This window comes from Camelina sativa, chromosome 4 (genome assembly GCF_000633955.1).
Source record: "Camelina sativa cultivar DH55 chromosome 4, Cs, whole genome shotgun sequence".
NCBI classification, from domain to species: Eukaryota; Viridiplantae; Streptophyta; class Magnoliopsida; order Brassicales; family Brassicaceae; genus Camelina; species Camelina sativa.
In genome coordinates, this window is record NC_025688.1 from 28094260 (window position 1) to 28109646 (window position 15387).

Below are 15387 nucleotides of genomic sequence, written 5' to 3' on the forward strand. Positions count from 1 at the left end.
GACTCATCGCTTAAGAGTTAAGATTAGATAAAGAAACACTGATGCGGTAATTTTGTCTTTTAAACTCTCAACTCTGTAACTTTATTGGCACAACAAAACTTGGCTTCCATGTTTTCATCATATCTACCATCTCCATTGCTGTATTGGTCACAAGCTTCAGCGATGGTGGTTGTAATGGCACAAGCACATGTTATGTGCGTTCTTATGAGAGATGATTCATTCAGCCGAAAAGTTAATTTACATTTACTTGCTCAGTTTCTTCCTATTCCTCTGTTTTCCGTGCTTTGTTTCTTTACTTGCTCTGTCTATCTTATTGCTCTCTTTTGGGTGTTCTGTTTTCTTTACTTTACTTTACTCTGTTTTCTGTGCTCTGTTATCTTTTTAGCTCTGTTTCTTTAGGTGCTCCATTTTTCTCTGGCCTCTGTTTCTCTACTTGTTATGTTCTCTGCTTAACATTACATCACAAAGAAAGATAGACATTGATCTATGTCCAAAATATGGTGTAGTATGATCAATTGCTTATGAATCAATATCCCTTTTTCTCAGAATCTGTAAAATAGAGAATCTATGTAATGGATCAAGTGAAGTAACTTCACCAACCTTGATGTTTTTCTCAATTTATCTATGTTCTAAATGTCTAATGAAAACAAAGAGTATTCACAAGACTCATTCTTTATTCATCTTCAGGGACTCACATAAGGAAGATACAATAAGAAAGCAACTAACGAGTAGACAACATGGAACAAAAATCAACTTGTATTAAATTTTAATGACTTTGAAGTATATTTTGTACATATGTTTTGCCTGTTGCAGTATGATCTAAACTTATCCTTTATGAACAAAAAATTGAAAACATTATACTGTCAAACAGTAACCAAGTTTGAGTTATGTTTACCATACCAGAAAACGTTGCATATCTTCCTTCTGTTCATTCTAGTAGTAGTGGTTGACGCAGAGGCTTTAGAATTGTGCTATCGAGTTCCATAAAATATGTTACAACAACTCCAATAAGCGAGCATACAGCTGGAACAAGTCCTAACCCATATCTTGTCACCGAGAAGTAAAAATGTTGGTTGATGTTTACATCGACCTTTGGTGAAGTGCCTGCACCATTTTCCAAATCAAACTTTTATAAACAATCGCTAGATATTTAAGATAATTTTAGAAAGAAAAACAAAAAACTTACTTTGATGTGACTGAAGAACATATAAAGCAAGCCCACATGACATTTTGTCTAAGAAGCTTAATGACCCACAAACGAATGCACATCCACCAAGTTCCGAACCAATCAGCACACTCTGCATACTGATTGCTGTCACCTGTGGAAAAAAATGTGATTATCAAAAGACAGATCTCTAAGTTACATGTAAACACATGAAGACGTCAGATCTAAGAAAGAATTGTCTTACCAGCATTAATGCATTTGCGATGCCGATAAAGATAGAGATGGCATACATGTAAGAGTTAATGCTTCTGGACAATAAGAGGATTGCTACACCGCAGAATATCCAAATGATACCACCCGCACAATAGTATGCCTTGAGGCGTTTACCATTCCATGGAATCTCCTACAATTATGGGAATATAGTTGTTACATAACACACTAAGAAAGGAAAAAGTTTAGAGAGAAGAAGAAGAAGAAGAAGATAAATGCGTTTGAACTTTTTGTCACCTGAAGCATAACCGATACAACGAAGCTGCAGATGTAGATTATTGCGGGGATCTGAAAATTCAACATTAGTCAGTAAAATTTGATCATCTAATAGATGAAAGCTTACTGCAGTGGTTGTTTCTTTTACCAGCGCTTTAGCGGATTGAGCCATCTGCAAATCATCAATAACAAAGAATGCAAGATATGCCTGCCAATATTAAAGACATCCTGAAATGTAAGTATTTGATAGTATCAAAAAGAAGCAAAGCGAAAGAAACAGAAACTAACCTGAGAAACATTCAATACTAGTCGAGTGAGGAGATAAACCATAGCAACTTGATAGTATAGAATTTTACGGAACCAATGAGACCACGGTATTCTTGCTCGGCAACTTTCTTTTAGATCAATCCGCAGCCTTTGAGAATACATTAACACCAACTCATTTTCAATAAAAATATCATCCATCAATGCATGAACTTTGGTAAAAAGTGATCTAGGCATTTCAGAGAAAAGTGTGCATTACCTTGGTTCTTTTGTCCCCATAAGAAATATGACCACAAAGCAGCAGCCAACGGTAATGGATGAGTAAGCAATCCAACGATACTGTAGACTTAGGCAGACTTAGAATCATATCTAAAGGCATTAAACATAAACAAGTCGATAGAAGCATCAACCTGACATTCGGTACTTTCTTTTGTCACGGCCTCACTAACACCAAATACAACTAAAGCAATCGCGTATAAGCCTAAATTAGCAACCTGAAATAACAGTTAAATGGAAATGTTAAGTATAAGCCTAAAAAGACATTTTAAAGAGCTCAAATAAGACTAAAGGGAAAGAGTTAACCATGCTAAAAGCGTTACGGGAGCTTGTTAGTGCTACTCTGCTTGTTGAGTTCAGTGTAATGCAATTTACCATAGCCCTAGAGAACATAAAAGTTATAATGATGAACAGATCTCACAGAGTAAATTTGAGATTAGCCTAGAGAGAAGATCAAACGGAAAAAAAAAAAGAAAGATTGTTTTATTACATGTGAGAAACCTGAGTAGCAGCCCATCCTATATTGAAGATAGCTGCAAACATACTGTACGATAATGTTTCAACAGTTAGAGAGTTACTGTTGAGGAGTGTACAAGGCAAACAACCGCCAAAAACAGATGAAAATGAGACAGCAACTAGTAAGGATCCTGCAGCATGCCAAATTTTGAAATGCCCAAATCTGTCAATCTGGTCATATGAAAAAGACAGATTTTGTGAGATNTCTGACAGAGTAAATTTGAGATTAGCCTAGAGAGAAGATCAAACGGAAAAAAAAAAAGAAAGATTGTTTTATTACATGTGAGAAACCTGAGTAGCAGCCCATCCTATATTGAAGATAGCTGCAAACATACTGTACGATAATGTTTCAACAGTTAGGGAGTTACTGTTGAGGAGTGTACAAGGCAAACAACCGCCAAAAACAGATGAAAATGAGACAGCAACTAGTAAGGATCCTGCAGCATGCCAAATTTTGAAATGCCCAAATCTGTCAATCTGGTCATATGAAAAAAGACAGATTTTGTGAGATACTAAAATACACTGTTCCATTTCACAAAGATCAATCAATTTAGACTACTCTTAAATTAAACAAGACTACAAAATTAAAAAAAAAATACTTTACCAATTCACCAACGAAGACAGTAGCAAAACCATCTGCAACTTGACCAGAGAGCATGACAACTGCAGCATCCCTACAAGAAGAAGAGAAGCTCAATCAATCTCACTAATGCCACAAATTGAAGGTACTAAAAATCAGGAGAAGATATTGTTGTATGTACCTTGGGGAGAGACCGATTTGGGTTAAAAACAAGAGGAGGTAAGTGAACCAGCAAGAAGCAGTAATGTCATTAAGCATATGTCCAACTCCATAGTAGAACACAGACAACCTTCCAAGTGGTTTCGTCGATGGATCCTCTTCCTCATCGTTCCTTCCGACAATCACAGGTGACGTCATCAACCAAATTGGTTTTTCAGAAGAGACAAAAATTTTGTATTTTTTTTTTAAAATTGTAATCGTACAATTCGAAATCTGCATGGAAGAAGACACATCGAAGATTTTCAAAATAACCCAAAACCTCGAATATAGTCAATTGTATCTAAAGAAAAACACGAACTTTCGGATTTAAGAAATTGAGGAAAGGTGAGAATTTTCAAGAACGAGAAAAAGAAAGAAAAAAAGGAACAAACTTTTTGTACCTGTTGAATGAAAAAAGGAAGAAACTTGCAATCCCAAAATCGAATTTTGATTCAGAGACCCTTAAAGAATCTGTTCAATAGATTTATCCAATTCCCAAGGAAACGGGAATAAGAAGGAAGAACAAAAAAAAAGGGAAAAAGACAACGGTTGTGTGAGAGCGAGCTTAACGAGAAACTTGAAAAAAAATAAAAGGAAAAATAAAAAAATTTATAGTAATACTTTCCGGCGTAAATACGTCATTATTATTTTTTCTTCAAATTTAATTTTTGACTAAAGAATAATGAATGAATTACTACTAAAAAAGGAAATTAAATGTTGTTGACAAAAAAAAAAAAAAGAGAAGAGAAGAGAATCACGATCATGAAAGAGAGACGAAACTGACCGTAGTAGATAATCTAGGAAACCGTGAGGTCATGTGATTGCTCTATAGATTTGGTATGGGGACACTATGGATGATTTATATATAGTATATACTATATGATACATGGTTGCAACTTGCAACAGTTTCTTACAACACTATTACTGTGTGTTGCTGCTACACTGCTACTACTTGTCTCTGCCAAACTGCAAACAACAGTTTCTTCCCAACACTATTACTGTGTGTTGATGCCAATACTTGTCTCTACAATAGTATTTTATACTTTTTTTAACCATACAATTAGGTATAGCCTAAATTCAGGTTTGCCGAAGTTTTTAACCAACTTTTGTTGAGTAAGTTCCCGTAACCCCATTAAACCGAAGTCCTTGATCGATCAGTAGTCCAACTGATTGTTTTACAATATGACAACAACAAAAACAAAAAAAAACAAAAAAAAGTAAGTTTATGGCAACTTGGATCTCCACAACTTAGTGATCATGTTCCATTTGATCCTTGTGGTTCCCTCTTTTTATTTTCTTGTGGATCTGATTCGCACTCAGAAGAATTCATTTGTCGCTAAGAGGCTTATCGGTTAATGAAATTGCGTGTGGATGCAGTTCACTTCAGTTCAAACAAAACCATCATACATTCATACTCAATGAATAAAAATTCAGAGTTTTAATTTTTCTCAAGTACAAATATTACAAAAATAAAAATTGATAAAATCATACAAGATAGAGAGAAGAGTTGTCATTTGTAGCTAGCTCGTGTCTCATTTTGCGCCATACAAAGAAAGAAAAAAACAATAGTTGAGAAGAGTTGTCACAAAGTGAAAACTACATTCATCAGTCAAAACCAAAAACAGCAACGGCACAAAATCAAAGCCACCGCAATTACACGAAACCAACGTGACATCCTTTTCACGTTTCATTGTTGTTATCTAAACGAGGATGAAAATACAAAATATTACGAAGAAATGGGCAACAACTAGCCATCGTTTACCAAATAAATGGGTCGTCCGACCACTGTTGTTGTTGTTATCAGGTCCTGCGGTTGGAGGAACGCTGGGTGGGTCAGAAGCTAGGCCGATTTTGTGTAAAACTTGATCTATTAGATAGAACACTTGGGCTTCTGGAGATTTTGGGTCCAAGTGAAGGAAAGCTGAAACTCCCATTCCACCACAAATTATAGATTCGTTAATTTTGCTTCTATTAATCAAATTTTCAAGATAATTCATCACTAGAGAGTACTTAAAAACTTACCACCGGTCTTGCTAATAAATTAATCACAAGAAAATGCAAAAAGACCCATATGTGAGTTCAGTTTCTTACACGATAATCAACATGGTAAATGTTAAATATTTATTATTTTAGAAAGTTAGATTCTAACTAATTAGCAAGAACTTTCTAACTAATATCCACAGTAAAGTAAAACGGTAAAAGTCTTAGAGAGGTGAATAAGGTACGAACCAGGGCATTTAGCGACATCAGCAGTGACATGGCAAACGGAAGGAAGAGTGTACGAAAGAGAGATATTGATCTGAAGACCCAAAGCAGGATCATTCCTGTCTTGGATGATCACACAAATACAGTTTTTCTCCGAATCTAGAATCTGTTTGAGGCCGGAGCAACAAACCGGCGTCGGAGATTTTGCTTGTCCTTTCATGTAAGGAAGACACGTGCCCATACTTAAACGCTCTTCCCTACACTGTTCTTCATTTTTTGCCTTATCTTCTCCACCTCCCACCACCGTAGTCGTCATTGTTAAAGCTATTGATATCACCACTAGAATAATCCTCCATAATTCCATTTTTTTTTTCTTTTTTAAAAAAATTTCTGATTTGATTTTTTTTTCTTTTTGTAAAGAAAATGTGAGAACAATAGATCTCAAATATCAAAATCATTATCTCCATAACGCGGAATCTGTGTATAGTAACTTTATAATAAGACAAAAGTTTATCAACTTTGTAAAGACTTTGGTAAGTCAAGTTTCAACCCTCTTTGTCTTGTTTGGCCGACCTCTTTTTTCCTTTTTTTTTTTTGTTTAATTTCATTTTTCAAGATCTTAAAAGAATGTTCAAATCTGTCAAAAAGGTATAATTCTTCACAAGTCACTACAAGTCTACAAGATATTTTACGAGAAGAAATATTTTTTAACAAGATCTCTTTAACTCATTTGTCGGTTTACAAGTGACTTAATATTTATACTCAAGTCTTCGAGTCAAGGATTATAAGAGCATCATTAATGGGAGAACTTTTTTTTGTATTCTTAGATTAAATATATAGTGAAAATAATGTTAGATCAGTTGTTAAGATCATAGGTAAAAAAAATGGGAGAACTAATTATGGTGTTCTTAGAATAAAGATATAGTGAAATAATATTCAACATTTTACAAATTATAAAAACTTATAAAATAACATTTAAATTGCTTACTTATATAAAAGCAATTGTATACTTATAAATTAATATAATATTCTTAAACATATTACAATTATAAAAACTTATAAATTAACATCTAAATTGCATACTTATATAAATGAAATATTTTCTTTTTTTCCAAAAAATCTCGTCCAATTACATGAAGCCACGTTAAATAAGAACTGGGTTAAATCAGTTCTACATTAAGAACTAAAAAAAAGTGTTCTAAGCCACTATTCATTATTTTTATAATTTTTTTGGGTTTAGAACATCCTTGGTATTCTCCCATTAACGATGGCCTAAAGGACTGTAAAAGTAATGAAGTTGACGCTAAAATCTGGATGTCGTGTGTAAGTCTAACGTCTATTTTAAGTTTTAACAACGAAGCAAAATCCCTTTACGTTGCCTTTATGGCTTTATCAATATGTTTTTGAGTCATTTAAAAACCAACGTCAACCCTAGTTCTCTTAACTAGGTTTGATAAATAATTGATTGTATTTCTTGAAGAATAAAGATTATAGTGTTTCAAATAAATTTAATAAAAAGCATTAAACGAGACATAGAAAAACTGTATTTCGTACGTGTCTTATTTTGTGCCACACAAAAATAGAAAGAAAGAGGTCTCACGATCACGAAATAGAACTAAATTCATCAATCAAACACAGTTACGGTAAAAACCAGCGTCACTCCAATTGCGCAAAATCAACGTTACATACTTTTCACTTTTCGTTATTGTTATCTATACGAGGATGAAAATGTAAGAAAATACGAAGAAATGGGCAACAACTTCGAGCCCTAGCCATTGTTTATAGAAGCTATGAGCGTGGTTCGAGCCTGGCACAGAGGTCGCTCGACCACTATTTTTACCATCATCGGATCCTGCGGTTGGAGACATGCTAGTGGGTCCAGGGGACGAGCCAGTGGGAGCAGAGGCTGAGACGGTTTTATTTGCTAGCTGGTAGAACACTTGTGCATCTGGAGAATTGGGGTCCAAGTGGAGCAAAGCTGAAACACCCAACCCATCCCATAAAAATATGAGTTTTCTTATTTAATATATATAATAATCCCTTTCAAAAACTTGTCTACTAAACATACTATTCGCATACTCTGTTTTTATTCTTGAATGTGCTATATATATATATCGATGTACATTAACATATGACTAATTACTTCACAACTTTTTAACTCATGTAACGTGAGTCATGTTATACGCTCGGCTTAATTAGATGGTAACATAAATGACTTTTAAATAACTAACTATTATGGTGGATTCGTTGATTTTTTTTTTTTTGGTAGGATTCCACCAAATCAGCTAATATAATTTAGTCCAAATGTTATATGGATAGAATTCTAACGTTTTATATCAATGATGATATATAGTTTACAAAAGTCACCCAAATATGTAAAACATCAAAACATTAATGATTCTACACTATAATCATAAACACTCGGATTCAGTTAGCACAAAATTTCTATATATCCAAAAATAAAAATTATTTAGTTAGCACAAAATTTCTAGAGAGGTAAAGGTACGAACCAGGGCACTTAGTGATGTCAGCAGTGGCGTGGCAAACAGAAGGAAGAGCGAGAGCGAGCGAGACATTGACCTGAAGACCCAAATCAGGATCGTTCCTGTCTTGGATGATGACACAAAGACACTTCTTGTTGGAATTAAGAACTTGTTTGAGGCCGGAGCAACAGTCCGGCGTCGGAGATTTTGCCTGTCCTTGCACGTATGGAAGACACGTGGCCATACCCACCAGCTGCTCAGTACATTCATCCTTATCTTTTGCCTTATCATCTCCAGCAGCCACCACCATAGCCAACATTATCAAAGCTATTGCTGTCGCCATTAGATTAATCCTCCATGACTTCATTTTTTTTTGTTACTATATGATGTTTTTGTTTTTTCAGTGTTATTGTTGTTGTGATTTCCACTACCATTCCTTTACTACCTCTCTTACGATTTATATAGCACTTTTGAGCTTTTAAGGGTTTTTCTACAAGCTATTTTGTTTTATTTTATTTTGTAATTTACGCGATGATTGCGTTGTATGCGTTGTCGTCACGACAGAAGTTAATCGGAGTATATATCGGTGATGGAAAATTGTGTCGTATATACATGCGAACGAACATGTGATCTCAAATGTCAACATCATTATTTTCTCCATAAGCTCAATCGGTGTATGGTGAATTAAAGACCCATAATTTTTAATTGTGAAGTATATTTTTGTCCATACTAAATTAATTTTGGTAAGTCAATTCTTAACCCTCTTCTGTCAAATTTCAATGTCTACAAAGCTATTTTCAGTTTGATAGCTACGTACGTACCCATTAGTTTTCGCCTTATTATAAAAACCCAAATTAAAACCTGATAATCTACGTAAAATAAAATTTAGTTAACAATAACAACAAATGAATTAATCAAAGAATTAAACGTATGTGTTATATCAGTTATCATTCTTTCTTTCTTTTAATTACATATTCAATTATAAAATAGCAAAATTCCAAAGAAATAAAAACTATTGAATATCTATATGCAAGACTGAAAATCGCATCACTAATGTTTTGATAGCTATTCTTTGTTGTCATAAAGCTATTTTTCAAAAAAGTTATTCCCTAAAAAGTAGCTCACGAGATGTTTTGATAGCTAAATAATTCATTTTTGGTATAAAGTATTCATACACAATCACTACCCATCCATCATAGTATTAGAATAAATAAATAAAATAATTGCAAAAGCTACAAAACAAAAGCTGTGGGAATGCATGCATAAAGAAATCGAGTTAAGAAGAGGAAAGAAAGGGACCATCACTACTAACACGGTAACACCTACAACAACCCACTGAGTGGGAGTGTCGTCTCAGTGTTTGAAACTTTGAATTGTATACGTTGACACCTGGTGCAGTCTTTTGGAACCCTACTACACACCTTGACCTACAACTACAAAGCTACGAGACCATTGCGTCATTAATCAGGTCACTCTTGCCTTACCGTAGAACTCACTCCGTATCCTAAGGCCTATTGGGCCTTTACCTCTTAAGATAACCCAATAAAAACTAATTTAATACTACGGCCCAATTAAAAATAAACAAAAGGTTTTTATGGGCCTAATAATATATTATATGCTTAAGATTCTTTCTTATCTTCTTCACCGAGTCATCATTATCATCGAGGAAAGAAAGTGGAAAAAAATCGAAGAAGAAGAAGAAGAGAAATGGGAGTAGTAGTGCTCGATGGATCAACGGTACGGTCATTTGTGGAAGACGAAGAGCAGTTCAAGAAGAGTGTCAACGAGAGGTTCGCGGCTCTGGATCTGAACAAAGACGGCGTTTTATCGAGATCGGAGCTGCGAAAGGCGTTCGAATCGATGAGGCTGCTTGAATCGCACTTCGGCGTTGATGTGGTGACTCCTCCGGACGAGCTGACGAAGCTCTACGACTCGATCTTCGAGAAATTTGATACGGACCAGAGCGGTTCAGTGGATCTAGAGGAGTTTGGATCGGAGATGAAGAAGATCGTGCTTGCGATCGCTGATGGGCTCGGGTCTTGTCCGATTACGATGGTGTTGGATGATGATGAGGATAATATCTTGAAGAAAGCTGCGGATTTGGAAGCTTCCAAGCTTCAGAAGAAGGCTTCTTCGTGATCTTTTGAAAGTACTGGTGTCTTTCGTCTTTGTGGTTGTGTTCACTTGTGTTTTTGATGTAAGCGAGAGAGTATGAATAATAATAATAAAAAATAGACTTTTGAATTTGTGAGATTTTGAATTGTTTATGAATAATAAAAATAGACTTTGAATTTTTGAAATGTTTGTGATGCAAATTTGGATTGACTGAGTCGGAAGACTTGGGATTGAAGAAATTGGAAGATGAGATTAATCATTTTTGTATAAGAAAATTTCGCCAAAAAAATTTAAAAAAAAAAAGGAAAAGAATCGTCGCCTGAGAGATTCGAACTCTCGCGGGAAAATCCCACTCGCTTAGCAGGCGAGCGCCTTAACCACTCGGCCAAAGCGACTCCTTGTGATATATGTGACACTCTACTTTTTATACCTAATTTTATGTGTATGCTAATGTTTATTTTGTTGTGTCGTGCACTTTTTTTTTTTTTTTAACTGGCGGCTTTTTTTTATGGCGGCAACACTAGTAAAAAAAAAAACCACTATACTTCAAACTAGAGTCATGCACTTGTTCAATAGATGTGTCGATTCGTGTTTCTTTTCTTTTAGTAAATTTATGTATATGGAAATTTAAATTTTAAAGATTTTATTAAATCTTGACCGCTTAGAGCATACATGAATATGTACCAGTATCAAACCATACATGATTGGAAGTCTGATAGATTTTCGTAGAAAAAAATCAAAGCAATTTGACCAAAAATACCATAAGAGCTAATTTATTGACGCTCATAAATTTTAGAAGAATCTTTGAATGGAAGGAAATACCAAAGTCCAAAACTTAGAGATACGCACCCATTTTTCCCATTTAACTAACATTCCCATTATATTATAAGAATCTAAAGAGATATCAATTTTTTTCTACTGAATCCCCTCTCAACCACCCAACTTCTCTCATCAATGTCGTCCTCCTCTACCCAAAACCGATTGGAGCTCCAGGAGTACACCTGTCAAGAATGTGACATCATCCTTTCGGTTTTCTCATCATCTCCCCCTTCCTCTCCACGTTGTCCTCAGTGTCATCTCGTTTCTACTTTTACTTCTTCGACCCCTTTTGGAGTTAGTCCTGATGATGATGATGATGATGATGATGATGATGATGATAACGAAGACGACGAGGAGGCTCAAATTCTCGATCCAATTACGACCGTTCTGATCTCATCTTCAATGCTGTCCTCATCAGACGAATCTTCTTTACTTTGCACCATTTGCAGGGAAGATTTTGTCGTCGGAGAACCTGCCTGGAAATTGCCATGCAACCATTTGTACCATGAAGATTGCATTGTTCCTTGGCTCACAAGTCATAACTCGTGTCCTCTCTGTCGATTTGAGCTCACGGTTAATTCTACTGAGGACGACAGTGGTCTAACCTTGTGGTTTGATGTATTGACCCTAGAGGACGAGTTGGAGGAAGATACGGAAATAGGGTTATAAAAGATTATTTAAAACATTTTCACATTTATATTGATTTTCTTTGATAATAATAGACTTATATATATATATATATATATATGTGTGTGTGTGTGTGTGTGTGTGTGGATTTGAAAATGAGAGCGTAATTGATTTCAAAATATAATTTCATATTATGAAATTTTTTAATTGCATTACATTTTAGTTTATTTTCAATATGTCTCTTATTTAGTCATGTCCATTTATTTTAGAGAAATTGAAAGCAGATTAGCACAACGTAGTCCCGTGATTTGGATTATACGGTTCGATGTATTGACCCTAGGGGACGACTTGGAAGAAGAACATACGGGAGTCACTCTCAATTACAAAAGTTTAGACGGCTAACTTTGTAGGGTTTTCAAATATATGGATTTGAAAATAAGCGTGTAATTTCATATGAAATTAGTGTTAGAATTTTGAGAGAGTGAGCTCCAAGAAACACTCTACTCCAATAAACTCACAAGACACCAAAAAACAGAGTTTGTGTGTTCATGTGTAAAGAGAGTAATACAAGCCTAACAAGCTGTGTATACCTAGAGAATAAACATCATAGGCAACAACACTTTCACACCAAAAAGAACCCAAATAACCCTTATAGAAACCGTTAAGAGAATGGAAGAGATTTAGATTGAAGGAATGGTAGAGACCAAGCATTGCCAAGGCTTGGGCTCTCCATGAGAAGAGTATCAACCTAATCTACCCATTTTAATGTATAAGAGACTGATTTTGTATAAGGGGAAGTCTCCCAAAATAGAGAGCTTAGTTTATTCAATGCATAAGCATACATATTTATACACAACAGTAGTTGTCTCCCATTTCTAACCTAATGCCAACAGTTGTGTTGCTTAGATCCACTTTAAATTGAACTACAACAGTTGTGTTGTCTCACACTTGCTTGTACTTCCAACGGCCACATTGCTTCTTCCTTGTGTCCGCTGAATGATAGAGTGTTCTCCTTGCAAGTTGCTTCTTCTTCAATGTCAACATGTGATGGTTGAGTGCCCAAGAGTGATAAAAACATCTCCTAAACGAATCTTTGGGTGCATGTGAGCTTAACACACATGTGACTCCTCTTTGGTGCTAAAACCACATTTGAATGTGGTTTGAGTCCTTTGCAGCCTTGACACTGCTTCAGTTCAATAATTAGCGCATAATTAAAATCAAAAATACATTTTCAGTTTGTTTAATAACATTAGATTTAGTTTATTTTTAATGTGTCTCTTATTTAGCCATGTCGATTTATTTAGAAAAATCGAAAACAGATTAACACAACGTAGTCCGGTGATTTGGATTTTGAAGGTATAGGATCTCTATAGTGTTTTTGGGATTAAATATATTCTATTATTCACGAGTAGCTAAAACTACTATATATTTGGATTTGGGTCTTCCTAATAGACAAATAGACAATTTTGAATGCGAGTATATAGTAAACACTAAACACAATTAATGAACTCCACTCTCTCTAGATATCTAAATTGATGGATCATATGGTTTCTCTAGAGCTTTGCATATATATTTGTTTTTAAGTAGTACGAATGTATAGAACAAGTCTCTCAGTCCGCGTAATGGCATTAAATAATGACTGAATAGATTTTTTTGCCCCCAAATTTATGTTATTCACCTAAATAAATAAAAACATACAGCTATTTATCTGCACATATATCGAATCTCTAAGATTTATAAAAACCAAACGCGCCAGTATCAAACATTGTTTTCCTTTATAAATAAGTTTGACTTTAAAATCGATTGACATTAATATAATAAAAAGAATAACTACCAATATTGAAAACATATATGACCTCTCCTTATGATCATATGCTATCGTTTACAAGAATTAATTAATCAAGGTCAAAGCCAGCAATTAGTGGTATTGTATAAGAATTCACCAAAAAAGAGTGGTACTAAGATTTTCACGCTTAGGCCAAAAGTTACATCGAGTATAGTTAAAGAGATCGATCCCTTCATGTATGTAACTTTGTTTTTAACAAAAAAAAAAAAAAACAGTATATGTGATTTTGTAGAAGTGATAAGCAAATATGCTTTAATTTGTTGTAAAAACTAGATAAAAAAAATAGAATTCGAATTATACTAATTCGACTCTCCATATGATCTAAACATGTTTTTGAAATAATAATAAACCACACCACTTACGTAAAGTCAACGGAGGTTAAATCCACCCTGTCGCTCTTGTTTGCTTCTTTGGCAAAACAAAAGTCAACTATTATTTTATGAGTTTGCACCTTTTGAATTTTTTTTATTGTAAAGTTTGTAACTTTGTATGTCATTTTTTGTATAAAATAATTCTTTCGTGCGTCCGCTTCTCTGTGCAAAACAATAAATTACTACTTAATAAATATTTAAAAAAATGAACCAAAACGAGAAAACAGATTTTTGTTTTTGCTTTCTTAAGCACACCGTGGCATAATCTACGTGTCTACACCTCAAACATTAGTTTGTAGATGAATGATGTCATTTATATGTTCGTCTCTAAATACATAGAGATGAAATTAAGGAGTGGACATTACAAAGCTATTCGAGGGAAAATTTTGGTTTTAATATAGCCTATATATTCGAACTAAATACTGTAAGATGATATGAAAACTAATTAATGATCTACTGGTTTCTTTTCTTCACGTTTATTACCTTCGGTATTATAGATCTTCAATAAGGTATAAGAAATATGATATAGAAAGGATCATCAAACCGAAGCAAATTAACTAAAGAAGTTTTTTTTTTTTTTTTTTAACAACCAATTAACTAAAGAAGTAGGATTTGATTTAAGTCGGTTTTCAAGTGACAGTTCCCTGAGTCAGATTTTGACCCCACAAACTCAAGAAACTGATATTAAAATTGCACAAGATTTTAGTTTCCATCTACTAATATTGTTATAAGTTGTGATAAAGTTAAATTCCACACACGACGTCATTAGCCAAAATAATATAACGAGACTGTCAATCATTTGAACATGAAGAGACGCCCAACATCGTAGATTCATATCGGTAAGACAAAAAATGAAACTTATTGTAAAAGGTATACACGTATTTTAATAGTTTTCTACAGAAACTATAGGAAAGCCAAATCCCAAAACCAGAAAAGAACAGACATGCCGACAATTAACACTTTTACACACACACACACACACACACACAAATATGCTACCAACGACATATAAATGATTCACGCTATCTATGCTTAGTTTAATTAATATTATATATAGTTTAGATTTATGGTCAGGTCAATTGATTAATCACAAATCATAAACATATTATATATTCGAGTGTACAAAATAGAACTAAGATGTTCTCATGTAAAATAATATGATATACACACATAAAACTTTACTTAAATCAAGTTGATGTTGTGTGTCATGGAGGCAGGTCCATAGCTGTTTCGTCCTACATCTTCTTTGTCATTTTCATATTCAAGTTTGTTTTTAATTTAATGTTATTGACTAACTAACAATCCGATATTTTACAATTTATATAACTATCTATATATATAATCACCCAACCGCCGCAGTATAATTATTCCACGGTATACGAAATATCCTTTTATTCAAACATCTCAAAGATCCAATCATTTCTCAATCGTTTCTA

General features: G+C 34.1%; 5 protein-coding genes and 1 non-coding gene across 10 annotated transcripts; 2 read left to right on the forward strand and 4 right to left on the reverse strand.

The window, feature by feature from the left end:
* On the reverse strand, nt 184-4285 carry LOC104782971 (major facilitator superfamily domain-containing protein 12-like). Of its 5 annotated transcripts, XM_010508042.2 has the most exons (14): nt 3887-4160; nt 3469-3719; nt 3312-3381; nt 2988-3184; nt 2498-2573; nt 2326-2409; nt 2175-2254; nt 1940-2066; nt 1800-1859; nt 1673-1723; nt 1410-1568; nt 1187-1319; nt 901-1104; nt 184-445 (listed from the first exon to the last, which is right to left on the reverse strand). In XM_010508042.2, the coding sequence occupies exons 2-13, from the start codon at nt 3642-3644 to the stop codon at nt 929-931; spliced, it is 1389 nt and encodes a 462-aa protein (XP_010506344.1). In that variant the 5' UTR covers nt 3645-3719; nt 3887-4160; the 3' UTR covers nt 184-445; nt 901-928. The 5 variants fall into 5 exon arrangements, with proteins under 5 accessions (XP_010506344.1, XP_010506346.1, XP_010506347.1 ...); XM_010508044.2 differs by lacking the exons at nt 184-445; nt 3887-4160 and adding an exon at nt 4270-4285 and having other exon boundaries at nt 739-1104; XM_010508045.2 differs by lacking the exon at nt 184-445 and having other exon boundaries at nt 739-1104; nt 1800-1823.
* Nucleotides 4947-6137, reverse strand: LOC104782972 (protein YLS3-like). Its single transcript, XM_010508047.2, has 2 exons — nt 5715-6137; nt 4947-5406 (listed from the first exon to the last, which is right to left on the reverse strand). Exons 1-2 carry the CDS (start codon nt 6052-6054, stop codon nt 5186-5188), a joined length of 561 nt encoding a protein of 186 aa, XP_010506349.1. The 5' UTR covers nt 6055-6137; the 3' UTR covers nt 4947-5185.
* LOC104782973 (protein YLS3-like) lies at nt 7224-8697 on the reverse strand. Its single transcript, XM_010508049.2, has 2 exons — nt 8201-8697; nt 7224-7668 (listed from the first exon to the last, which is right to left on the reverse strand). Exons 1-2 carry the CDS (start codon nt 8538-8540, stop codon nt 7403-7405), a joined length of 606 nt encoding a protein of 201 aa, XP_010506351.1. The 5' UTR covers nt 8541-8697; the 3' UTR covers nt 7224-7402.
* On the forward strand, nt 9803-10426 carry LOC104782974. The gene has a single exon (XM_010508050.1). The coding sequence runs from the start codon at nt 9881-9883 to the stop codon at nt 10310-10312; it is 432 nt and encodes a 143-aa protein (XP_010506352.1). The 5' UTR covers nt 9803-9880; the 3' UTR covers nt 10313-10426.
* On the reverse strand, nt 10602-10683 carry TRNAS-GCU. The gene has a single exon. It is a non-coding gene; the product is annotated as a tRNA-Ser (tRNA).
* On the forward strand, nt 11243-12136 carry LOC104782975 (probable E3 ubiquitin-protein ligase RHC2A). Its single transcript, XM_010508051.1, has 2 exons — nt 11243-11756; nt 12096-12136. Exons 1-2 carry the CDS (start codon nt 11243-11245, stop codon nt 12134-12136), a joined length of 555 nt encoding a protein of 184 aa, XP_010506353.1.

Bases quoted from the DNA above. Each gene is read 5' to 3' on its own strand.
- LOC104782973 (XM_010508049.2), bottom strand. From the start codon at position 8,540: ATGAAGTCATGGAGGATTAATCTAATGGCGACAGCAATAGCTTTGATA. The intron at 7,669-8,200 runs GTTCGTACCTTT...TGGGTGTTTCAG, and splicing joins TGACATCACTAAGTGCCCTG to CTTTGCTCCACTTGGACCCC.
- LOC104782971 (XM_010508042.2), bottom strand. From the start codon at position 3,644: ATGACGTCACCTGTGATTGTCGGAAGGAACGATGAGGAAGAGGATCCA. The intron at 3,382-3,468 runs GTACATACAACA...TTCTTCTTGTAG, and splicing joins CAAATCGGTCTCTCCCCAAG to GGATGCTGCAGTTGTCATGC. The intron at 2,574-2,987 runs GTAATAAAACAA...TATGTTCTCTAG, and splicing joins GCTACTCAGGTTTCTCACAT to GGCTATGGTAAATTGCATTA.
- LOC104782974 (XM_010508050.1), top strand. From the start codon at position 9,881: ATGGGAGTAGTAGTGCTCGATGGATCAACGGTACGGTCATTTGTGGAA.
- LOC104782975 (XM_010508051.1), top strand. From the start codon at position 11,243: ATGTCGTCCTCCTCTACCCAAAACCGATTGGAGCTCCAGGAGTACACC. The intron at 11,757-12,095 runs ATACGGAAATAG...TGGAAGAAGAAC, and splicing joins AGAGGACGAGTTGGAGGAAG to ATACGGGAGTCACTCTCAAT.
- LOC104782972 (XM_010508047.2), bottom strand. From the start codon at position 6,054: ATGGAATTATGGAGGATTATTCTAGTGGTGATATCAATAGCTTTAACA. The intron at 5,407-5,714 runs GTTCGTACCTTA...TGGGAGTTTCAG, and splicing joins TGATGTCGCTAAATGCCCTG to CTTTCCTTCACTTGGACCCA.